At 47.3% G+C, this 22,782-nt stretch overlaps 12 protein-coding genes across 12 annotated transcripts; 7 read left to right on the plus strand and 5 right to left on the minus strand.

Annotated features, from left to right (window-relative positions):
- The first annotated feature begins 519 nt into the window (after window positions 1–519).
- OGAPODRAFT_15893 (uncharacterized protein) lies at window positions 520–4,325 on the plus strand. The gene has a single exon (XM_018354033.1). The coding sequence runs from the start codon at window positions 869–871 to the stop codon at window positions 4,295–4,297; it is 3,429 nt and encodes a 1,142-aa protein (XP_018212579.1). The 5' UTR covers window positions 520–868; the 3' UTR covers window positions 4,298–4,325.
- Window positions 4,326–4,526: 201 nt separating this feature from the next.
- Window positions 4,527–5,379, plus strand: OGAPODRAFT_15894 (uncharacterized protein). Its single transcript, XM_018354034.1, has one exon. The coding sequence runs from the start codon at window positions 4,595–4,597 to the stop codon at window positions 5,351–5,353; it is 759 nt and encodes a 252-aa protein (XP_018212580.1). The 5' UTR covers window positions 4,527–4,594; the 3' UTR covers window positions 5,354–5,379.
- Window positions 5,380–5,468: 89 nt separating this feature from the next.
- On the plus strand, window positions 5,469–6,998 carry OGAPODRAFT_81829 (uncharacterized protein; the record flags this gene model as incomplete). Its single annotated transcript, XM_018356569.1, has 2 exons — window positions 5,469–6,858; window positions 6,880–6,998. The coding sequence occupies 2 exons, from the start codon at window positions 5,469–5,471 to the stop codon at window positions 6,996–6,998; spliced, it is 1,509 nt and encodes a 502-aa protein (XP_018212581.1).
- Window positions 5,473–8,263, minus strand: OGAPODRAFT_86341 (uncharacterized protein). Its single transcript, XM_018356831.1, has one exon. It carries the CDS (start codon window positions 8,249–8,251, stop codon window positions 7,004–7,006), a length of 1,248 nt encoding a protein of 415 aa, XP_018212582.1. The 5' UTR covers window positions 8,252–8,263; the 3' UTR covers window positions 5,473–7,003.
- Window positions 8,264–8,551: 288 nt separating this feature from the next.
- On the minus strand, window positions 8,552–10,123 carry OGAPODRAFT_15895 (uncharacterized protein). The gene has a single exon (XM_018354035.1). The coding sequence runs from the start codon at window positions 10,101–10,103 to the stop codon at window positions 8,778–8,780; it is 1,326 nt and encodes a 441-aa protein (XP_018212583.1). The 5' UTR covers window positions 10,104–10,123; the 3' UTR covers window positions 8,552–8,777.
- Window positions 10,124–10,131: 8 nt separating this feature from the next.
- OGAPODRAFT_98575 (uncharacterized protein) lies at window positions 10,132–14,797 on the minus strand (the record flags this gene model as incomplete). The annotated part of the gene is made up of 2 exons (XM_018358034.1): window positions 10,132–13,779; window positions 13,816–14,797. 2 exons carry the CDS (start codon window positions 14,795–14,797, stop codon window positions 12,236–12,238), a joined length of 2,526 nt encoding a protein of 841 aa, XP_018212584.1. The 3' UTR covers window positions 10,132–12,235.
- OGAPODRAFT_7254 (uncharacterized protein) lies at window positions 10,803–11,381 on the plus strand (the record flags this gene model as incomplete). Its single annotated transcript, XM_018355860.1, has 1 exon — window positions 10,803–11,381. The coding sequence occupies one exon, from the start codon at window positions 10,803–10,805 to the stop codon at window positions 11,379–11,381; it is 579 nt and encodes a 192-aa protein (XP_018212585.1).
- On the plus strand, window positions 11,445–12,068 carry OGAPODRAFT_7255 (uncharacterized protein; the record flags this gene model as incomplete). The annotated part of the gene is made up of 1 exon (XM_018355861.1): window positions 11,445–12,068. One exon carries the CDS (start codon window positions 11,445–11,447, stop codon window positions 12,066–12,068), a length of 624 nt encoding a protein of 207 aa, XP_018212586.1.
- A 499-nt stretch (window positions 14,798–15,296) lies between the features above and the next one.
- OGAPODRAFT_7257 (uncharacterized protein) lies at window positions 15,297–17,840 on the minus strand (the record flags this gene model as incomplete). The annotated part of the gene is made up of 1 exon (XM_018355862.1): window positions 15,297–17,840. One exon carries the CDS (start codon window positions 17,838–17,840, stop codon window positions 15,297–15,299), a length of 2,544 nt encoding a protein of 847 aa, XP_018212587.1.
- Window positions 17,841–17,955: 115 nt separating this feature from the next.
- Window positions 17,956–19,752, minus strand: OGAPODRAFT_75630 (uncharacterized protein; the record flags this gene model as incomplete). The annotated part of the gene is made up of 1 exon (XM_018356052.1): window positions 17,956–19,752. One exon carries the CDS (start codon window positions 19,750–19,752, stop codon window positions 17,956–17,958), a length of 1,797 nt encoding a protein of 598 aa, XP_018212588.1.
- A 575-nt stretch (window positions 19,753–20,327) lies between these two features.
- Window positions 20,328–21,570, plus strand: OGAPODRAFT_93012 (uncharacterized protein; the record flags this gene model as incomplete). The annotated part of the gene is made up of 1 exon (XM_018357257.1): window positions 20,328–21,570. One exon carries the CDS (start codon window positions 20,328–20,330, stop codon window positions 21,528–21,530), a length of 1,203 nt encoding a protein of 400 aa, XP_018212589.1. The 3' UTR covers window positions 21,531–21,570.
- Window positions 21,571–21,679: 109 nt separating this feature from the next.
- OGAPODRAFT_86355 (uncharacterized protein) lies at window positions 21,680–22,752 on the plus strand. Its single transcript, XM_018356832.1, has one exon. The coding sequence runs from the start codon at window positions 21,927–21,929 to the stop codon at window positions 22,740–22,742; it is 816 nt and encodes a 271-aa protein (XP_018212590.1). The 5' UTR covers window positions 21,680–21,926; the 3' UTR covers window positions 22,743–22,752.
- The last annotated feature ends 30 nt before the right edge of the window (window positions 22,753–22,782 follow it).

The following is a 22,782-nucleotide window of genomic DNA, read 5'->3' on the forward strand; positions in this document are numbered from 1 at the left end:
AACGTCTCGTGTTGAGTCAGTCTCTAAGAAATTTCAACCGACATCAGTTGGTGCTGACGTGCCTTCGCAAATCGAGGAAGAACCTGCCAAATCTGGGTCTTGGATGGACCACGATAGAAAGTCACTACAGGCCTATGAGTTTTTGTGTCGCGTGGCGGAAATCAAAATTTGGATTGAAGAGTGTTTGAACGTCAAGATTGATTTGCAAGACGACTCAATTGCTGAATTTCAGGAGTACCTGAGAAATGGTATTTTGGTTGCGAAACTTGCGCAGAAGTTTGGGTACTCGAAAGTCAAGAATATCTACTACGGAGAAAACAACGCCTCAGGTACAAACTTCAAAAACAAAAGTGGTTTGTACTTCAAGTTTACTGAGAACATCGTCGTGTTCCTTGAGTTCCTTAGAAGCATACAACTTCCTGAGATGTTTATTTTTGAGACGGCGGATTTGTTCGAGACCAAGAACATCCCCAAAGTTATCTTCTGTCTTCACGCCCTGAGCTATATGATGTCAGCTACCAAGAAGGCTCCCCAATTGAGACGTTTAGAAAAATACGACATCAAGGATTCTGACATCAAAAAGATTCAAATCAAAATTAGAGGCATCAAACTGCCCAATTTCAAGAACATTGACGATGGAGTCCGAGTGAACCTTGGTGACAGCTTGATTACGACGAGGGAATCCGAGGAAGAGAGCAAGGCACAGCTAGAAACTCAACTGGACACTACCTCAACGAAGGATGCACAATTCATTGACACAAGCTCAGTTATAGAGGAGACTGCGCAAGCTAGACACTTGTTCAAAGAAAAACGCACGCAAGACGATTTCGATGTTGACATCGACGAGATTCATGCTAAATACACCTCAATGATTGAGCACGACAATGGTTTAAGCTTGAAGCCTGCAGGGGAGGAGAGTTACGTTGCCCAGCTCATCCAGTTGCAAGCTATAGCACGCGGCACCCTTTTGCGCTATGAATTATTCATAAACAGGTTCATGCTAAAAGTGTTCACGCCAGACATCATAAAATTCCAATCTCTTATTAGGGGTTCGTTGGCAAGATCTCAAAAAACAACGACTCATCTTTCGCTCATGGCAAACTCGAGATCTCTTTCTGTGCTCCAGGCCATTTTGAAAAATACTAAACGGGAAGATAAATATTCAGCAACGAGATCCAAATTGTTGCAACACGAAATTTCGGTTGTTCAGCTACAGAGTTTGATCAGAGGTGGATTTATAAGAGAAAAGAAATATGCTGCTAGAAAAGCGCTTCTTAAACAAACAAGTGCAATTATCAGATTACAAGCCTGTATCAGAGGAAACTTGATTAGGGAGCACAAGAGCTATTTAGAGCATAGACTCGCTCATGGCACACGAAAGGTTCCAAGAGGTATTCCAATTAGTGTTTCCTGCGAAGAACACCTTTCCACCCATTACCTTGAAAAGGATTATAGACTTACTGAGTTGCAAGCCATTTGCAGAGGAAAAGCGGTTAGGGACGATATTGCTCATAAACGTAAACAGCTTTACAAACAAGTGTCTGCCGTGAAACAACTGCAAACAATATTCAGAGGCGTCTTGCAGAGATTTTATATCGAGATTCTTCAGGATGACCTACAAGATGCTGAGGATTCGATAATAGGCCTTCAATCTGATATAAGAGGCTACTTGCAGCGAAAACGTATTAGGGATAGAGAGGAATGGTTCAGAAAACCCGAAAATCTCGAAAAGATCATCAAGCTTCAAAACTGGTTCCGAGCTGCTCGCACTAAACATGACTACAAATCCTTGATCTACGAGAAGAATCCTCCTCTGAAAGCTATAAAGAATTTCATCAATCTGCTTGACGGCTCTGGATCTGAACTCGAGGACGAGAAAAAGATCCAGAAGTACAAGGATGAAATTGCAAAGGAGACAAGAAGAATCGAGCAATGGGAGTTGGATCTTAGTCAGCTAGGTGCCAAGATTCAGCTTCTGAAGAAGAACAATGTTTCTCTGGATGAGCTTCTCAAATTTAGGGACGAAAACATGAACCTAACTGGATACTCCAACAACCTCAATGAGAGTCTAAGTAAGAGTTTGGGAGCCAACCCTGACCAACTTTTGATCAAGCCTATCCGAACTCTGACCAGGTTATATGAGAAATTTTTCTATCTTCTGCAGACCAAACCATGTTATTTGGGACATCTGCTGACTCTAGTCGACAATGAGACCATTAGTTTAGATTTGAGCAGTGGCTCCATTGAGGACTGGATTTTGAAGTGTTTCAACTTCAGCAATTTCTCGGCGCCAGCATCAGACGCTCCTAAGCGTGAGGAATTTCTTCTCATGCAATTAATATTGTTTGCTTCTAATGAATGCTTCAAACAACTGGGCTCCGTTGCGCGGCTCAAGAACTATATGAAATCCAGACAGACGGTATCAAACAGAAGCGCAAATAGTTGGGAGTCCCTTCTCTTGACTTATGTGAATTTGCCTCAGCAGAGATCTTTAGCGAAAAGTATTTTGGCTGACTGCGTCTGGAAAGTGACTTCAGACGAAGATGCATCTTACGAACCTGATCCTGCAGCCATTTATAGAGATATTATTGAGCGCGATGAATTGGAGGGCCGCATGACTTTGAAATCAATGGACGACTTAGACAACATGGATCCGATTGATGATGATGACACTAGGAAACAGTTTGTGAAAAATTTGACACAGTTGAGAGAAGCTTCTTACGATGTGATGAAAACAATAGGTAACCTCGTCAAGAAAGTGCCAGTGTTTATCAGGGTAGTCTGCCGTGGGGTTTATTATCAAATAAAGAAGCTCTATCCAGGAGAATCAGAGAGATTCTACCTCAGTGCTGCGGGTTCAATATTCATGAAATCATACGTGCTTCCTATACTCGTCACTCCGGAGAATTATGGAATCAGTATAGATCATATTGTCGATGACGAGTCTCATGTTTCAAGGGTTAGAGACAACCTTCTGCAAGTCGCCAAAGTGTTGAACCAACTGGTTTTGATGAGGCCGTTCAACACTGAAAATGTGTACTTGCAGCCATTGAACCCATTCGTCGAGGAGTTCGTGGAAGGTGTTAGAAATATTCTCAAAGACCTCATTGATGTGGGCACAATCGAAGAAGCGTACCAAATGAAATCAGCATACCATGATGTGGTTTCCAACCAAAAGCCTAAGTTGGAACTTTTGAAGGACGACATTTCAGAGTTGTTGCAAATAGTTTATGACCACCAGGATGTCCTGGTGACGCAAAAAAACGATTATTTGCATTTCTTGCTGATGGAAATTGAGGAGTATTCTTCTTATCACAACAAGATCGAAACCAAAAACAGTTTGGTTGAGCTGTATTTGCAGCCAATTGCCGAAAGTACCGACCCGGAAGTTGTTGGCACTAAGGTGGCTTTGTTGGAGGTTAAGGAATACCTAATATACATTATCAAAGTGCAAGACGGTGCTGATTTGCTGGATCTACTGCTGAGCGAGATTACTCCGCTTGACGAGCTCCGGTTCAAAGAGATAATCAAAGAGGAGAAGGCCAACAGTGCTTTACCTGAATTTGGCATGGAAAGACGAACAGTGCGCAAAATCCACAATTCGACGTTCCCCCAGCTGAAGAAGCGTGCCATTGAACTTCTCCTTGAATTGGAGAATAATGGATACATCAGTCGCGAAGACGGCTACCAGGCAATTCTTAATGAGATAGCGCATGATATCAAGATGAGCAAATCAAAAAAGGAGGAGAGAGAGCGCCAGCTTAAGCTTGTTATTGACACTCTGACGAAGCTAAAGAAAAAAGAGAGAACCTGCTCGAAGGTTTACTCTGACTATATCAAGGAAATTGATAGGGTGATGATGCGTATGCAGCACCAGAGTGTGCACAAGAAAAAAGGTCCTTTGCTTAAATACTTCTCGAGGCAATATTACCATGAAAGAGAGCTGAGGAAGAAGAAAGGATACGTTCCTAAATTTGGTTCTTACAAACATTCTGCCAAGCATCTGATGGATCACCACATCCTGATTGAGTTCTGCAATACTAACCTCACCTCTTTTGCTTTGAGCCGAATTTATTTCACCATCAGCTGTGAGCGCCAGGGAGAGTTTACGTTTGATATTTCCAAAAACTCGCTTGGTGTTTGTGGCCATGCAAGGATCACCATGGACGATTTTCTCAATCTACAATACGAACACAAGAAAACAGTCAAATTGTTTGATGACAGCGTTCTCTTTGATACAGATAACTTGGTGGCGTTTATTTTCAAGAAGTTTTATGAGGTGAAGGAGAGTGTATAGAGACTGCCATAAAATATTCTACTTCAATAATGTGGTAAAAAAATAATAAAACAATATTTTGCTTATGACTCGATGGTGACTATCACACAAATTTGCTGCACAGTTGCATCAACCTTCCCCAAGTTTGTGTGCACAGCACTACTTATCTGGTCCTACTACGCCATAATTTTCAAAATGGTTTTCAGTGTGATAGATGGGTCAGCGAGCAGATTGGCCATTTTTGTCATCATTACTATACTCGAGGCATTGTGTTTGATATCATATTACCTGGTGGTGGCAGTAGGTCCGGGCTCGCCCATGGAATTTCCTGAGCTTCGCTGTCTCGAGCCTGGCCCAGACGTCCGTCCCGAGCCTCCAGAATTCCTCAAGTCAAACACAGTGATGGTGAAAAGAGATGGAGGCTATCGCTATTGCAACAAGTGCAGAGTTTGGAAGCCTGACAGATGCCACCACTGCTCATCATGTGAGCAATGTATTCTCCGGATGGACCATCATTGTCCATGGTTCGCTGATTGCATAGGGTTCAAAAACCACAAGTTTTTCGTTCAATTTCTTATTTATACGTCATTTTACACAGGGCTGGCCACCCTTATCTCAGGATACTGTCTATACATGATCTACTACCTCCAGAGCGTTTCTCTGGACAAGTTCTCGCTGCACACTATGTTTGTTTTTGCGTTGGGAGCCGTCATGTGGCTATGTGTTTCCGTGTTCACGCTTTTTACGATATACCAGTTACTGATAAACAGAACGACGCTGGAATCGTACGAAACTCAGGGATATCGCTCGAACAGGAGCTCGCATGAAATAGGAAACATTTTTGATCTCGGGTACAAGCAAAATTGGTGTGCCATCATGGGCGCCACCTGGGTGGAGTGGCTGCTACCAATCAGTGCCTCTTCTGAGAACGGATCTGGCCTCACGTTCCGAGTGAACGATTTGGTGTACCGCAAGCTCCAACAGGAAACACAGCTGCAGGAGAGATTGTCTCAGGAGATCACGAACTATAGGGCGGTGCAGAAACAAATTAACAAGTCTGCACTTCCTCCCGCATAGTTAGCTCTTCACGTCCCAAAAAAAAAATATATATACACCTCGCACCGAAAACAACATTTTCCATGTTGCCCTTCAGTTGTAGAAAGTTGGTGTTTTTTTTATCTCTCACCAAAGTATGATCTTCGAGCTAAAACCTTTTGACGAGCTGAAAGTGGGCACAAGCAGCAAGAAGCGGGTTGCATACTTTTATGACTCCGACGTGGGCAACTACGCCTACGGTGCTGGACACCCAATGAAGCCACACAGAATAAGGATGGCGCACTCACTGATCATGAACTACGGACTGTATAAAAAGATGGAGATCTACCGGGCCAAACCGGCCACTAAGCAGGAGATGTGTCAATTTCACACCGACGAATACATTGACTTCCTCGCCAGAGCCACTCCAGACAACCTAGAAATGTTCACCAAAGAACAAGCCAAGTTCAACGTGGGAGACGACTGTCCTGTCTTCGACGGGCTTTTTGAGTACTGTGGTATTTCTGGAGGAGGCTCGATGGAGGGAGCCGCTAGATTAAATAGAGGAAAGTGTGACATTGCCATCAACTATGCTGGAGGTTTGCACCACGCCAAGAAATCCGAGGCTTCGGGTTTCTGTTACGTGAACGACATTGTACTGGGCATCATTGAGCTGCTCAGATACCATCCGCGTGTGCTGTATATTGATATCGATGTGCATCATGGTGACGGCGTTGAGGAAGCTTTTTACACTACGGATCGTGTTATGACATGCTCGTTTCACAAATATGGAGAATTTTTCCCGGGTACCGGTGAGCTCAGAGATATTGGTGTGGGCAAGGGAAAATACCACGCTGTAAACATTCCTTTAAGAGACGGCATTGACGATGCCACCTACAAGTCTATTTTCGAGCCCGTCATCCAGAGAATCATGGACTGGTATCAGCCTTCTGCTGTTGTTCTCCAGTGTGGTGGAGACTCGCTTTCCGGAGACAAGCTTGGTTGTTTTAATCTTTCTATGCGCGGACATGCCAACTGCGTGAACTTTGTCAAGTCGTTCAACGTGCCGACGATGGTTGTTGGTGGCGGTGGATACACGATGAGAAATGTGGCGAGAACATGGGCTTTCGAAACCGGTTTGCTAAACGAGACATTGTTGGACCCCGAGTTGCCCTTCAACGACTACTACGAGTATTTCGGACCTGATTATAAGCTGGACGTGAGACCGTCCAACATGCACAATGCCAACTCTCCAGAGTATCTGAACAGAATCCTGACTCAAGTTTTTGCCAATCTCGAAAACACAAAGCACGCTCCTTCGGTTCAAATGCAAGAGGTTCCACCAGACCTTGTGGACTTTGACGACGATCCTGAGGAGGACACTAAGGAGGCCATCGACACCAGAGGCGGCTCTCAAAAAGCGCGCGACGAGCGAATCGTTCCCGAAAACGAGTTCTATGATAAGGACGAGGATGCAGTTAGAGCTAAAGACTCAATTGACTACAACGAGGCCGACAAGAAGCCAACTCCTTCGATCATACCCGCTAGTTACTACAATGAGGTTGCAGAGGATATGGTGCGGGAGCTAGAACGCGACGAAAAGAACGAACACAACGAAGAGTCCAACGAAGCTACTGTAACGCCTGCTTCCAACGGAAACGGCAACCATCTGAAAGAAAATAACTAGAATCATTATGGATGAGCGTCGTTTATGCTTTTGAAGCCGGAATTGAATCCCAGCAAATTGTTAATGCCTGTCACCCAGTCACCTTTAGTACGCGCGACACACCAAAGACCTGTTTTGGCTTCATCAGTTGTGGTCTTTTTCTTCAGCGATATGGAGGCTGGGAGGTTCCACGAGGGGTCCAGTAAGGATCCCGACTCTGAAATAACGTGTATTTCGTCGTCTGCGCTGAGTTTCAACTGAGGTATCCCATCGATTGACAACTTTGCGGAGCAATCATGTCCGCTCAAACCTTTGCTCCTGACGACTACCTTAATGTGCGAAATAGAAGGGAGAATCAAGGGCCTGAAAGAAAGAGACCTGGGACACACGGGAGTGAGCAGGATACATGGAACCACCGGGTGGACCATAGACCCACCAGCAGAAAGCGAATATGCGGTTGATCCTGTAGGCGTGGCAAAAATCAAACCATCTGCGGTGGTTGTTGTGAGGAAATGGCCGTTCACATAAACATCCAGGTTGATCAAGCTTGGCAGCGACCCGCGATGGAGCACTATGTCGTTCATGGCGTGCACCTGAGATAGTTCGTCCGAGCCGCTTTTGTACATCGATTTTGGATTCGTGTCTGTAATTGTACTCTTCTTAACAATGTGGCATTCCAATCTCTCTCTGCGCAGCATCAAAGCTCTGCTTTCAAATACTTGTTTGAAAGCGTCCTTAAAATCTTTGAAATCGAAGGGAAGCAAGAATCCCAAAGTGCCCAAGCTAAAAGACAATATCGGTGGTACTTGAGTGTTTGAGAAAAGAGAGACCCCTCTTAATATAGTTCCATCTCCTCCAAATGAAACAATCATGTCGGTCTTGCTGACGATTTCTTCGTTTTTTCCCGTGTAAAGAACATGCTTGACGTTTTCGCCAGACTTATTGAATACTTGGGGATTTTCGTTGAACTCCCTAGCAACTTCCTCAGTAACTATCACCGTGCAGTTAGGATAGGATGAGTGGATATGTGAGATAAACTGAGCCGTGGCAAGTGTCACATCCTCCTTGCGCGGTTTTTTGACCACCAAAATATTCGAAGGGGGTGCTTGCCAGACGAGGTTTCTGAAAAAGGAGTGCGGGTTCTGGGCATATTGGGGAAACTGGCGCGGCTTTAACTGGGTCACGGGTTCGATCTTGACATTTGAAAACGAAACAGCCCTTGTGGAGAACAGCTTTCTTGACCAGAATACCCTTGGCGCCCTGATGGATATCATTTACAGTTTATCAAGAAAAATATGGGGATTTTTTTTTCAAACTTTAATTTTTCATGAGTCAAGCGTACTCGAGTAGCAACAGTAGGGAGTATATGTGCTTCGCTTCGTCGTATTACTGTAGAAGCTGATATCCAGCTGACGGTGCACACTGCGGCAGTTGCTGATCATCTTATCACCACCACCGCAGGGCAAATTGTGGTTGAGACCGGGAAACGATTACCCGGCCGCAGAATGGTATATAAGGCGATCTTCCATAATTTTTTTTTCCAACGCAAAACCACAGACAGGCAGGCACTGCTATCGCATCCTTTCGAGGTTGAGCCTCTTTCGGGAGCGCTCTGACCCAGGACATCACGGATTCTGGTGCCAGACTTCGGTCTTTACGCTTGTACTGGAGAACAACGTGTCAATCTTGGGTGCAGTCGACCATCTGAAGCTGTATGTAGCTTCTAAGGACCCGCCTTCGTGCATCCGTATGGGGTCGACTGCAAGGATTGACACAACATTATACTATATTTGTAGTTTATTAGCGAACTGTTAACTCATAACCAGCCAGGAACTTGATGACAGGCAGGAAGACTCTGTCTTCCACGTCCGAGGCCCAAAGGGTATCCATATGCTCGTAATTTTCTATACCCACAACCTGTACCGGACAGGAGAGCTGGTCGACGGTCTTGTCGATATCGATAAGAGAATCTGACATCCCGTAAACGAGCAACATTGGGGTGGTAATGGTCAGCGTGGGGAATGGCGCGACTCTATTGGTTTTCGAAGTAGCTCCGCTCAAGTACACCAGCTTTGAGCCGGAAGCGCCTCCTTCGTCATACATCTGAAATCTTTCGCTGCTTATAATTTGAAACCAGTGGATCACACTTTTCACACTGGAAGGTGAGAACATATGCGCGTAGCCGACTTTCTTTTGGGATTCAGTGACATTATGCGACTTCCAGTTGAAAAGAAAGACTAGAGACCTGTCCACAACGGCTTGGTACCACTGCGGGCCCATCAGCTTCTGCCAAAAAACAACTGACGGAAGAATCGCACGACGTCCAAAGAGTCTGTACATGAGGTTTGGCGCAGAGTTGACAAAAAACTTCAGCAGTGGATGACTGAGCGTTTTAGGAATCATTGCCGGCGAGAGCCCTATGAATTGTTTGATTTTGGAGTTGAGCGAACAATCCAGTGATAAGGCAGCCAGACACTGTGCAGAGCCCTGGCTGAAGCCAATGTAGGTGAGATCTTTCTGGTTGGTAGCGCACAGAATGTAGTCTATGGTGTCTGGAATGTCGAACATAGCAAACTCGTCCAACGAGTAGTCCCAAAACCTGACATCGCGTGAAGAAAACGTGAGATGCTTACGAGAATATTTATTCCCGCGATTGTTGCCTAGCCAAACGTCATAGCCCAGTTCCACTAGGCGGAACGGAAGACAACGTGATGTGGTGTCTCCCAGCACAAAGAGCTCGCTGTTAGTGAGCAGACCATGATGCATGTGCACAACTGGCGCGTTTTTCGGGGCGTTCTTTGCTATTATTCTGTGGATTGACAGCAAATATCCGTCTCTAGTCTGGACAACATGTTCGTGCACTTTGTATCCATGGGCATGCACTATCTGCACGATATCTACTGCATCGAGAATTCTGTCGTGGAAGCGACAATCTCCTTTGACTCTCCTTGTAGGAGAGATTTCTGGGGAGTTCCGCGGTACTGTTGACGAAACGTTATCGGGTTTGCTGAAGGGCGACTGAACGGACGCAAGCACGCTTTCGAGGCCAAGAGTGTGCAGCACCAACAAGGGGAACTGGATGGCGACTGCTATGATGTTCAGCAGCACGTTCAAGACAGCGCCCATCAGGTTGTACAATAAATTTCTGTACCTTCATCTGAGTAGTGGATTCTGGCCAAGAAGCAGCACAGCCCGATATTGTTAAATACGCGGATTGTGGCAGGTAGCAACTTGAGCATGGCGTAACTGGTGACCTCTGGGCAGAAACCGACCTCCAATGGCTGAGCTCAGCGACAAATAAGGTGGAGTGGGTAAGTAGCCACAAAAAGATACACGATGCAGGCAATCTCGTACGAGAAAATGCTAGGCCACTAAAGTTGCAAGTTCTAAAAAGCTACATGTTGCTACTAAAAGCGAAAATCGGACTAGAAATCTTCTGTGTCCGCTCCGGCTTCTCCTTCCAAACCAGCTTCACAAATAGGGGGAACATATTAAGTGCTCGGATAAATAAAAAAAAACAACGCTTATTGATAGAGATAGTACGGAACCTCCATATTTTAGTGATGTAAATGCCGCACATCAACTGATGGATCGTTCTAGCAACATAGCTAATAGTAGTTAGTAGTACGCTGCACAGATGCATAGATTCTGATTTCTTTTCTTTACGTTGTTATGCAGCTTATATCCGATTATTAATTTATCTGCTCGGTTTCGGTATATTCTATGTAAGCCGACCGAGGGGTTTTAGTCAGACATAAATATGGTCCAAAATGCACTACAACCCACCTTAAAAACGCACACAAGGTTTCACGGATACAATTGAACATGCCTCTATCGTCCACGTTGTCGTCTCCTGACCGGTACGGCGACAGAAAAGCCCAGCAGCAGAAGAAGAAAAGAGTCGGCAAGGCTTGCGATTCCTGCAGACTCAAGAAGACCAAGTGTTCTGGCAAACAGCCTTGCGAGAAGTGTCAGGCTGATAACAAGATCTGCATCTATACCGAGCGTAAGAAGAGCAGGGATAAAAGCTACTCATACGATTACGTGGAACTGATCGAAAAGAGACTGCGCATAGTTAACAAGGCTCTGATTAATCTCTCGGAAATGGTAAAACTCAATAAAACTGCAGAGTTGCAACAATTTGCGCAGAATATCACGTACAATGAATACGACGAGGGTGTTCCAATTTCGATCAACCAGGCCATCTCGCTGCTCGTTGACAAGTCGGAAGCTGTAGACCATTCTGACAGTGAGACCAATCCCGAGCAATGGCAGAGCCGCATCCCCAATACCGAGTCTCAGGACAGCGCTCTTGAGGAGTCCTCGGAGTCGACTGTTCCCCAGCCAGCTTCCAAGAAGGAGGAGCTCGCCGCAGACTTCCTACCATATTCATCGCCAGATTAGCTTACACCAAGATCGGACGATCCGTTTTCGCCTCTACCCCAGAACGATTTCAGCGCGGAATTTATGTTTGAGCAACAAACAAATTCCACGCGTCTCGACGACATCAAGGAGGAAAAAAACGACGATCTCTTCGGTCAGATGAGTCCTATGCCTACGAGCCTTATAATGGACGCAGTCCAACCTCCTGTGGAAAACGAGTCTTACGACAATTACAGTTCGATGACCCCCGCACAGTTTGATATGAGCGGTTTCAAATCCGGGGCGGGCTTAGCAGCTGCAGCCGTCAATGGCCTCTTGGGCCGCTCGCATGCGTCTGGCTCCGGTTCCGGCTTCATGATGTCTGACTTCGATCTTAATTCCCCAGCATCGGTACTGGCTACCTCGCCCGATTCCATGTACAACTCCAAGACGGTCATTCCCGCTTCGATGAACCTCTCGCGCAATGACAGCTCGTATTCGTCCTACTTTGGAGAAGATTCCTACATCGATTCTGCACATCCTCCAAGCAATCTGCAGAGATCTGCATCAACAAGGTCCACGGATAGCGGAAACAGAAAGCACGGAACGTTACATAGAAGCCACCATTCGTACTCGCAGCACCCTCATCCATACAAGAAGACATCACACTCTGTCGACGGTGCGCTAGTTTCCCCGATACCAAAGGATGAGCTCCTTGGTATAAACTAATGTGATGAAGTTACGAGTTATGAGATTCCACACTCTTATATTATTCAATAGATACATTTACTCGAAAAAAAATCCGTTTCACGTCAGCTGATCGGTTCGGCATGCGCGAATATTTTTGCTCTTATTTTTATTAACTTCGCACTGCAGGATTAAATACGAGTTATTATTTAGATCACCGGGTGTTTGTGGTAGCGACGTTTGCGGAAAAAAGTGTCCAGTCTGTAGACCAGCACGCCAAACACCCGAACTAGCGCCAGACAGCACACACACCAAAGCACGAACGTCATGAACGTATTGGAGCTCTTGCTGTCCACGTTTCTTTTCACCCTGGTGGTGGCAGTACTGGAGCTGGTGTTCGAGTCCTTGTAATCATTGTAGTCGTCCAGTCCGCCTGTCCGCAGCACAAGAACCAAAATTATGAAGTTTGACACCAGCCATGCAAGCACCGTGTACGTTCTGCCCAGGGCATAATTCCTTTCCGAGGTTTTCAAAGTGCTTTCCTTTTTCACCGCCTCAGGCTTGGAAATATTGTTGTTAGCCAGAAGATACAGCTCGTCAGGGTCCTGCAAGGCCTCTGAGAGAATCAGCTCGTTCGAACGCTCGCTCTTATTGGCCTCTTTCTTGCCCGCTTCCTCAACCTTGAGTGCTCCCTTGGTTCCCCATGAAATATCATGGATGTTGCAGAACGCGAAAACACTCAACACGTTGATGTACGCCGGGCTCAGAAAAATGTACTGTAGACTGCAACCAAACAGGTGGAAGAACTCGAAAAACAGCAACGACCCTAAAACGTACAGTGCGTATGTGGACGACAGTGCCACGGTCAGGTCGCGGAACTTGGAATTTTCCAAGTACGCCAGCACCTTGCTTTTCGTCGAGGCTGCTATTTCGCTTTGGATCGTGTGCACCGACGCGATCGTCAGCATAATCACACAGAAGATCATGTAGGCCATCACTATGGAGAAGAGCAGGAAAGCGAGCTGGTATAGTCGTTTGGCATCCTTGGGCTTGTTGCCGAACGAGATGATAAATGTGAGCGCCAGAGCTGCAATGTAGAGCCACAAGAATACCACTGCCAGTATGTTGCCAGCCTTGAACCCGACCGATGTGTCCGCCAGTCCCAAAGTTAATATCCGGAACACCAGAAAATAAAACGAGATGGACAGCCACGAAAGACCAATATTGACTGTCTGGTACACCACCTCCACCAGCAGGACGAGCTTGCGGCCAAAGCTGTGCTTGGAACGGATAATCCGGTAAAAATGCATCACCGAGTAGAGCGCAGCGAAGAACGAGCCGTTGAGCCATCTCCGTCGCTGGTTGATGAACTCTGCAATGTTTCCAGGGACGTCGGTGACGCCAAACGCGTCGTGGACATACCGCAGTACGTAGGACGCTCCTTTCTTGGCCACCAGCTCAAAACACAAGATTCTGTCCTCTGCAAGGTACATGTTGGACTCCAGCGTTCCGGCAGGCTTTTCTGTGTTGGTTTTCATATCTTCTCCATGGAAATACGCTTTCAAAGGGTCTCCTTGCAACGCCTCGTATCTATATGCACTGAACGCACCGGGAAGAACCGTGACAAATCCAAATGCCGACTCCATCGGTTTGTCAAGAATGTTGGATATTTTGTACTCGAAATTCTGTGCGGCAGTAAGTGGATTCAGCACCACGCATTTGAGGTCAGAAGAGATCCGCAAGACCCAGCGGCCTAATTTCTGCATCAGCGAGCCCTCATCGTTCGGACTCATTTTTTTCCCTAGCATGGCCCTGATTTCTCCACAGGCTCCTCCAACCTGCGGGTCCTTGAAGGCCTGCCAAAGCTTATAGATCGAGTCTGGGCCTGGTTCTGTGCCAACGTCCAGCAGACACACAATTTTCGGGTTGAGGTTTGGACACAGGAAGTTGAACGCCCATCTGTGCGAATTGATCTTTTGCTTGTTCTGCTCCTTGAGCAAGAACATCATTTGAACAGGCACAGTCTGCTCCGTGACCAACGGAACAGTAAAACCTTTACCCTCGTCGCCACGGTGGTAATCGAACTGTCCAATACCAAATGTGGTGGTGTACTCAAACAAATGCGCGTTGACGTCTTCGCCGTTCACTTTCTCCTGGATCACACCCTCCTGGTAGCATCCCAACAAAGTGAGCAGAGCCTTGGACCTCTCGTGGATCTTGGAGCGCCCGTCGCTGACTATCACCACCACGATTTTTTTCCACGCGTTTTTGCCAAACGGATGCTCGCTAGAGCGCTTCTCGGGCAAGTTGTACATGGTTTTAATATTTTTGAAAACACCCTTGAGCGTGCGACCCAACAGAACTTCGTCCTCGTTGTACATGGTACACACGATCATGAGCTCTGTTTCACGTCTCACTCCATATAAGTTCGGCCGCAACGGGTAGTTCACAATGTCGCGTCTTTTTTCGAGGTCGCCGCTGGTAAAGTCCTTTGGGTCTGCTGTAATGGCATGGTACCTCAAATACGTGAACTCCGTCAGGTTCTTGGCGTCCTCAAACGGGATGCGTGCAATCAGCTGCTGGGGAACCGGAAAATCAAAGCTGTAGTGCCTGTCGTCCAGCAACTGAACCTTGGTGTCACCTGAGGTAGCCACATTGAGAGGCTCAATACCGTCGTTCTCTGTCTTTTCGAAAAATAGATCCTCAATCACTGGCTCGTCCACATCCCTTGTGAAGGACTGAAACACGGGAAAACTTTGCTGATAAGGCATTGGCGGCACTGATGGCTGGTAAATCACTGGCCTGGTGTATGAGCTGGACGGGAGTTTTTCGGAACCCAGAAACGAGCTGTCTGATGAGAAGCTGGACTGCGTCGCGTCGTAAACATTCGAAGGTGGGCGGAGGATGGAATGGCGCACTGGAGAAGAAACGGTTTCGTTGTATGAGTCCTGGTAATCGTTCAGATCAAAGACACTCCTTTGAGCCTGGTTCGATGTTTGGTATATGTCGTCGTCATCCATTTGGACAAATGGGTTATCATGCAAGCTCTGTCCCTCAACAGAGTCATCGTCATCTAATCGAAACGGATTGTCATTTTGAACCATATCTGTAAAAAGGTGCGAGATAGCTTTGTTACAGATTGATATATTCTATATTATGATTTTGTATCAGCTGCGCCATTTCTAAAAATAATTTCGAGCGTGATCGCGTGGCTATGCTAGAAGAAAATCCAAAACCGAGATCTCGGAGATATTCCAGCCGTCCAAGGCTTTAGTCGTACTCAATAGAAGACACCTTCTGTCTGACAATGTCCAAAACGATCTGAGACTCAGTAGCGTAGTACCTGACAACGTCGATGTCGTCGCCCTCGAACCCGACCCAGGGACCATCCAGCTGCTCCTTCAACAATGGATATATGTAGCTCTGACATGCCTCGCGCGCCTCATCAATTGTGCTCCTGCGTTTGCGCACCACATGTACAGAAAGAGCTTCAGGATCTGTATGCGAAGGACTTGGAGATTCTGATGGAGTGCGCATGACCACAGACTTGCGTCTGGACCGTGATTTGCCGCCAGCCCCGTCGGAGGAGCTAAGAAAAGAGCCAAGTTCATCGGAGTCGTCCGTCTCTGCAGACTCGCCCGAGGTTTTTATCGCGTCTAGAGCAATGTAGAAGAGCAACGGCAGGTAATTGCGGTTGAAGAAGAGAACCACCACAACCGTCATCGGTAGCAGAGGCACGACTAGCGCAGCAAGCACAAACGACTGCTCCAATGCCAGGGTGCCAAGCATTTGCAGCTGGAAAAATAACATCCCCAGACACACCCTGTGGAACACTATGGGCCACAACTTCCCTGTACTGTGATATGGATGGACCATAGAGTACACAAGCTGATACTTGTAGACATAGTATCCAATAACAAAGTACACCATGCCCGAGGTGAGAATTTTCGTAGAGATCACAGAGTAGATGATGGTGATGATGAAAATGAGCAGATGCTGGGGCAAAATGAGCCCAACCTCAAATATTGCGGGCTTGTAAAAGAGGTCTCTGTAGCTTCTAGGAGTCTGCCACGAGTGACGCAAAACGTACTCCCAAAAAATATACACGAGATCTCCTGTCTGGAGCAGCTTGACCGGAAACATAACCAGACCCTGCAGCAGGATCAAATCAATGTAGAACAGTGAGAGACTTTTGATCGAGGTCGCCAGCAAAGGCGCAATTTTCGTAGTATCGGATAACAAAGCCTTGTAGCTAGACAGAGTACCAAACAGAGTGAACACTAGAAACAAATTGAAGAAAATGTACATGAAGTTCTTGCGGGTTATTGAAAGATCAACGTCGCCTTTGGAAACCAGACCTTGCAAATTGGAGAGGAAGGAAATAACGTATGGGAGCGCGATGTTGATCAGCGTAAACAAGTAGGTGGGCAAAATACCGGTCACAATGGTTCTGAGAATTTCATGCTTGATCAGATAATCACCAAATTCGGGCCATATCCTTTTGATAGCGTTAACGTTAAGCAGCGAAGACAGATACCGAATAGGTATAATGAGCAAGATGCTAAAAGCGATGATGATTAGTTCAACGATATTCTTTCTAATGAATACGGATTTCGAGCTGAGATGTAAGTTGTCCCAGTTGACGTCCAAAGGAGCCGGTGCTAGGCAGGTGATGAGCTGGAATGCTCTAGGCGAGAAGACGGCTTGCGCAGCCATCTGGGCGTCACTGACAGAGTCCATTGTCACGAATGCCAAAGGAATGGGCTTAAAATCCCCCTTCTCGCGCAACACCTTAATGTTTTGATCTATCTGGATGAGTTCCTGGCAATAGTAGTCAAAGAGATCAATTTTGGGGCCAAACGCAGCAATTCTGCCAGTAGGCCACTTCTTTTCTCTTTTCTTCGAGTCGTAAGCCTTAGGGAGCGGCACAGAGGCATCCAGATCAAGCTCCTGGCTCAGCAGGTCCGACTTCAGTTTCGCAGACGGGGTTTCCACGTCCTTGAAAATGTGAACCTCGAGTCCATAATAAATTGAGTACAGCTGCTCCAGCTTGTGCACTATCTCTGCGCGACGGTCAAACAAAATTCGCAATTTCGTGTAGTCATAAACAAGCGTGACTTTCTCAACGTTACCGACCCCCAAGGTCTCGATATGCGATTTCAAGGCCTCTTCGTTTTTCAGCGAGTCAGGAATATGGGAGATCACGATTGTTCGGTCCGTAACCGACCGTTGCGAGCCCAGACAGCGTTGCCTGGTTTTGATGATGTGCAGAGTCTCTTTGAAAAGGAAAAAGAAAACAGTTATTGTGAAGATGTACGTGAAGATCGTGCACACCACCAGGTATCCTGTCGGTTCTGAATCGTCATGTTTGGCAGCTGTTTTGGCTGATCCCGTCATTATGCCATAAAATAGCTGCAGTTTGGTCATTTCCTTATCAAACTTACCGGTCAATAGATACCTCACGGGACTCAGAACCAGCAATCCGGCAACAGTCATGGTACAAAAAATCCGTATTCCCATGCGAAAGAAACACAGAAACACGTAAGCGTCAAGCCCGGCAACCTGGATTATTTCGTCTCCTGAGATCGAATGGAGAACCTTGATCCAGCCAAAAAAGCTTTTGGGGAGCCTGCGTATCATCTTGTTGCGATACGGACGCACGGAATATAACAGGGGAAACTTGTATCTGACCAGACAGAAAGTGAGGAAAATCACTAGACCCAAGATGGAACAGAAGTACAACTGCACCTTGAACAGCGTCTGTGTCTGGCGCCGAGGGTCAAAAAGAGGAGGCTCATCTGAATTCTCCAGCATTGGGACAGATTTGTGACATTAATTAGTCCTAATACATATTTCTACTAGCGCGACAGATAATGGCGGCCGTGTGGCGGTGCAAAAATTATAATGCTATCATCTATACAGTATTCTATCATTTGGAGAGATCGAGGTCCAGGTTTAAGGAAGGCAGACCAGAATGGTATAAGCTTTGTTCCGAATGTGCTTGTTGTAGGGGCTGGGAGTTGAGAGTCAGTCCATTGATGCGAGAGGACAGGCCTTGGAAGTCGTCCAGACTACCAGAGTACGACGGGGTGCTACCATGCGGAAGCATCGGCTGGAACAACGGTGTGGTGGAGGCAGAATCAGAAAGCGGGCCGGATTGCTTGCTTGCTGCTCCCGACAGCGGGTACTGAAACAGATTGTAGATGCCCGGAGCCGCTCCCGGTGCAGAGGTGTCGGAGCCAGGGGTGTTGGAACGAAGTTGGTGGTGGTACTGCGGAGTGGCTATGGAACGGCGCTGGCCCATATTGGCGTTGTAGGCGTCCTGATGGTACGAATAGCCGTTGTAGGTATTTGCTGCCGGTTTAGGTGTCCCACATTTGAGGCAGCAAACGTTCTTGGCAAAATTATGATATGCGCAGCTCTCGTTCGGACATTTCCAGTCGCCGGCTCTGAAAGGCACGTTGGACGAGCTGTTTGTATTTGACTGTCTGTGATAGTACTGACCTGTGCTGATTGACTCCTGCACAGCCGCAGCAGAGGCTGCAGGGAAAGAACAGCGGAAACATGCTGTTCTTCGCTGGAAGTTGGAAAAACCGCAGGATGGACAGGTCCAGTCGCCTGGCCTGGGTCTATTTTTCGATGAGGGAAACGGCGTGAGGATGTCATGTGCCTTGTCAAGCACAGAAGTAGACGAGGGTTGCACCTCTATGATCCTGTCGTTGAGAAGTCTCCCCGTCATGGCTAAGGAGTCCAGGGCTTCTTCGTGAGTAGCAAACACGGCAAAACCGGAGCAAGCTGGCTTCGTACCTGACGACTGTGAGTTTATGCTGTTGCTGCCGCTGCTGTTGCTGGTGTTGGACCCTGTTCGGCTGTTATTCTGCGACTCTGGCAGTGGCGGAATCTTGACGGTCCAGAAAGCCACCGGTCTGCCACCATATTGTGTGAACCAGGACTCCAGCTCGCTTTGCGTCGTGTCTGCAGGCAAGTTGCTCATATACAGAATTCTGGACTTTTCGGAAGCAAACTGCGCCAGGTCCAACGCCATGTCGTACGGTGTTTCGAGGATTTTCGAGCCCTGTGGAGACGTTTTCTGGAGATGGCCAATCACCTTGACCAGCACCTGCACTTCATCGGCCGCACGGCGGGGCATAGCGAGCGTCAGAGAGTCTCCGTATGACTTGTTCACGGGCTTTATATCTGCAACGTCGAGATCGAGAGCGGAAACTATGTGCGAAACGGTAAGGGGGCCAGGATGATCTAACTCGTGAGACTGGCACTGTTGGAACTTGAGGTACTCCTTTCTGAGATCGAAGTACCGGGAGTGCTCCAAATATGACGGCAGCTGGATATTCTTTTCTCTGCTTTCCTTTGGAAGCCGCATTCTGAGGTCCCAACTGTTGAAGACCACAAACGTGAAGTCTCTTTTGGCGGAAACTAGGTGCTTCTCGATGTCCTGTTCCAAGAGCAGGACGCAGTCTTTCAAAGATGGCGCGTTCTTGACGTTTTCCCACGTCAAGGAAGTTTGGGAGGTACACAGCGGCGTGACGGGGGTGGTAAGGGGCTTGACGAGCGACGAGTTGGTCTTGATTTCTGCGAGTGAGTGGGAGTCGACCACGGACCAGGCGATCTCGAGAATCTCGCTGGAGTCTTTGGAGGTGCTAAGGTCGTCGCCCGTGGTGGTGATGTGGAGAACAACAAACGCAGACGGGCTGGTTTGTCCAGACATTTTGTGGAGATGTCGAGAAGATGGAAATTTTTTTATGGATGAAAAATCACAACATCAGACATCAGAAACATCCGTGCACGCGCAGTTCTCCGGGACGGTTTACCAAGATCGGTAAGTGCAAAGATCGGCGGGAGTATGTGCCCTGCCCTGATGTAGTCTCGCAAGCGACAATACGAAAACAGAGATTGGGAATTCACAATATTGGCAGCGCCGTACGCCCCCTGCTGAAGCGGTGAGCAAAGAAGTCCGTTGATTCAAGTCGGCATATGCAATAGGAATAAATTCATTGATTCTCTGTCAGGGGGCAAGCGGATCGCAAATTGTGTGTGCGGAGACATGGGCGGTCTCGCTTAGCGCTCCGCGGGCGAATTTTTTTTTCGCGCACGCCTGCCACGGACAACAGACTGCATGCACCACGCGGGAAGCAAATCTGGCATGCTACAGGCGCGCAGCAGTGCTGCAAAGTAATGGTGAACTTTTTGAACAGTGTTTATGTATGTAATGAAAGTTTTTTTTGGCAAGGGCTTGTACTTGAGGAAACTTCACCAATTGATGCAGTAAACATACGTTCGTTAATGTCCCAACAGTACTCGCAGTACCAGCAAAGCTACCAGCCTTACCAGAGCTACCCGTCGTATCAACAGGGCGTGATGCCCACTGGACCAGTGGCACAAAATTACAACTACCAGCCGTACCAGACCGCCGCTGCACCTACCGGAGACTCTGTTGCGGCGCAGGCATCACAGCCCGGAGCAGTCGCTCCGCCAGCAAACGACGCTCAGTCTTACCAGTACTATCCAACAGCGCATTCCCATTATTCGCAGTATTCCTATCCTGCACAACCTCCTACCCAGTCCCAACAACAACCCCTGCAGCCACAGCAGGTGGGCTACTATTACCCGCAGCCCCACCCTTCCACCTTCTACCCAAGACACGGACAGTATCCCGGATACGGGCAGTCATACAAGGGTCATATGCAGTATGTTTACAATACTCCCGGCAGCACGGCCACGTCCGAGACGCCTGTGCAACCTGCGGGAATGAGGCCCAAGATAACAACAACCATGTGGGAGGATGAGAAAACACTGTGCTACCAGGTGGCAGCCAATGGCGTTGCCGTTGTCCGAAGAGCAGATAACGACATGATTAACGGAACCAAGCTTCTGAACGTTGCCAAGATGACCAGGGGCCGCAGAGATGGTATCCTAAAGGCCGAGAAGACCAGGCAGGTTGTCAAAATTGGCTCAATGCATCTCAAGGGGGTGTGGATTCCTTTTGAAAGAGCCCTTGCTATGGCTCAGAGAGAAGGGATCGTTGACCTTTTATATCCCCTGTTTGTCAAAGATATCAAGAAAGTGATACAGCAGGGAACTCCGACGACCCAGATGAGCAAGACGGCCTCAGTCCCGCCCTATTCGTACTACGTGCCCCAGCAGTATGGCTCTTCGGACCAAGCAAATGAAGAAAAAAGGGCAAAGGCAGCGGAGTCGAGTTATGAGAAGCCCAAGGCCAAGTCCGACTACTTTTACGGGTACAAGCCCCAACCTTCCGGTGGATTGCACTATGCAAACTCGTATGCAAACTACAACTCGCAAGCCTACATCCCTCAGGTGGCCTCCAACCAGCCTCCAGCAGACCCCAATGCTTCTCAAGGATCTTTAGCGTCCACCAACACACCTTCCTCGTCCGTTGGGTACGCCAACTCTGCTTCCGCTCAAAAATCGTCTGCGTCTGACCATTCAGAGTCCTACATCAAAAAGAGTTCCGAGTCGAACTGAGTGTTTTTGTGTTGATTTGACTATTATTTTATAAGGTTCCAATTTTATATTTTGTATTAATACTAATATACCATTTTGTCAGGTGTAAAATTTTATTTGAAAAAAATTATGTCGCTATTTGAAGTTGACGGATGGGGCCTAGAGGGCAAGAAGGTTGCTGAGGCTGTTCCCAAGCCCAAACCGGTCAAGGAGAACAATGTCACAGAGAAGAAAGGGAAAAGAGTGAAGCAGAAGAACCAGAAAAAGGGTTCCAAAGTGCATCATGCCAAACAGAAGGACTACGATATTTCGACTGCAGTAAGCGCTGATGATTCCAAACCCAAGCATTCTCAACAGAAGCCTTCCAAAGTTGCCCAGGACACAACCAACTCGTCACTTACTCCGCTTCAACGCAAAATGATGGCCAAGCTGGCCGGATCGAGGTTCAGATGGATCAACGAACAACTCTACACAATCAAGTCTGATGAGGCTTTAAAACTGATACAAGAGCAACCAGAACTATTTGAAGAGTACCACGAGGGTTTCCGATCACAAGTCCAGTCGTGGCCAGAGAATCCTGTCGATGTCTTCGTTAATCAAATCAAGATTCGGGCTACTACCAGACATGTGAATGCACCGGGAGGTCTTCCCGGACTGGCCAACAGCAGGGTAGTGATTGCTGATATGGGTTGCGGAGAGGCCCAACTTGCGCAGGACGTAAAGAAGTTCATGCCATCGCTAAAAAAGAAGAAAATAAAGATAGATGTGCACTCGTTCGACCTGAAGAAAGCCAACAGTTTTGTGACGGTAGCTGACATCAAGAATGTTCCGCTTGCAGACGCATCTTGCACGATCGTGGTATTTTGTTTAGCGCTGATGGGTACGAATTTCCTCGACTTCATAGCAGAAGCATACAGACTGCTTGCTCCAAGAGGGGAGCTGTGGATTGCGGAAATCAAATCCCGTTTTAGCGACGAGAAGGGCACGGAATTTATAGAGGCACTCAAGAGTTTTGGGTTTTTCCACAAGTCTACCGACGACTCCAACAAAATGTTTACTCGGTTTGAATTCTTCAAGCCACCAGAGGATATCCTGGCTGAAAGGAGGGCCAAGGAGGACAAAAAGAGGAAGTTTGTTGAGAAAGAAAACAAATTGGAAGCTCTTGAGACCAAGAGGCAAAAACGGCCTGAGGGAGAGTGGCTATTAAAGCCTTGTATTTATAAAAGACGATAATCGAGGATTCTGAGAGAAAAAATATTCCATATGTAATATT

Source organism: Ogataea polymorpha, assembly GCF_001664045.1.
Source record: "Ogataea polymorpha strain NCYC 495 leu1.1 chromosome Unknown OGAPOscaffold_2, whole genome shotgun sequence".
NCBI classification, from domain to species: Eukaryota; Fungi; Ascomycota; class Pichiomycetes; order Pichiales; family Pichiaceae; genus Ogataea; species Ogataea polymorpha.

Coding starts and splice junctions, on each gene's coding strand:
- OGAPODRAFT_15893 (XM_018354033.1), top strand. CDS start 869: ATGATTGAGCACGACAATGGTTTAAGCTTGAAGCCTGCAGGGGAGGAG.
- OGAPODRAFT_15894 (XM_018354034.1), top strand. CDS start 4,595: ATGGAATTTCCTGAGCTTCGCTGTCTCGAGCCTGGCCCAGACGTCCGT.
- OGAPODRAFT_86341 (XM_018356831.1), bottom strand. CDS start 8,251: ATGATATCCATCAGGGCGCCAAGGGTATTCTGGTCAAGAAAGCTGTTC.
- OGAPODRAFT_15895 (XM_018354035.1), bottom strand. CDS start 10,103: ATGGGCGCTGTCTTGAACGTGCTGCTGAACATCATAGCAGTCGCCATC.
- OGAPODRAFT_86355 (XM_018356832.1), top strand. CDS start 21,927: ATGATGGCCAAGCTGGCCGGATCGAGGTTCAGATGGATCAACGAACAA.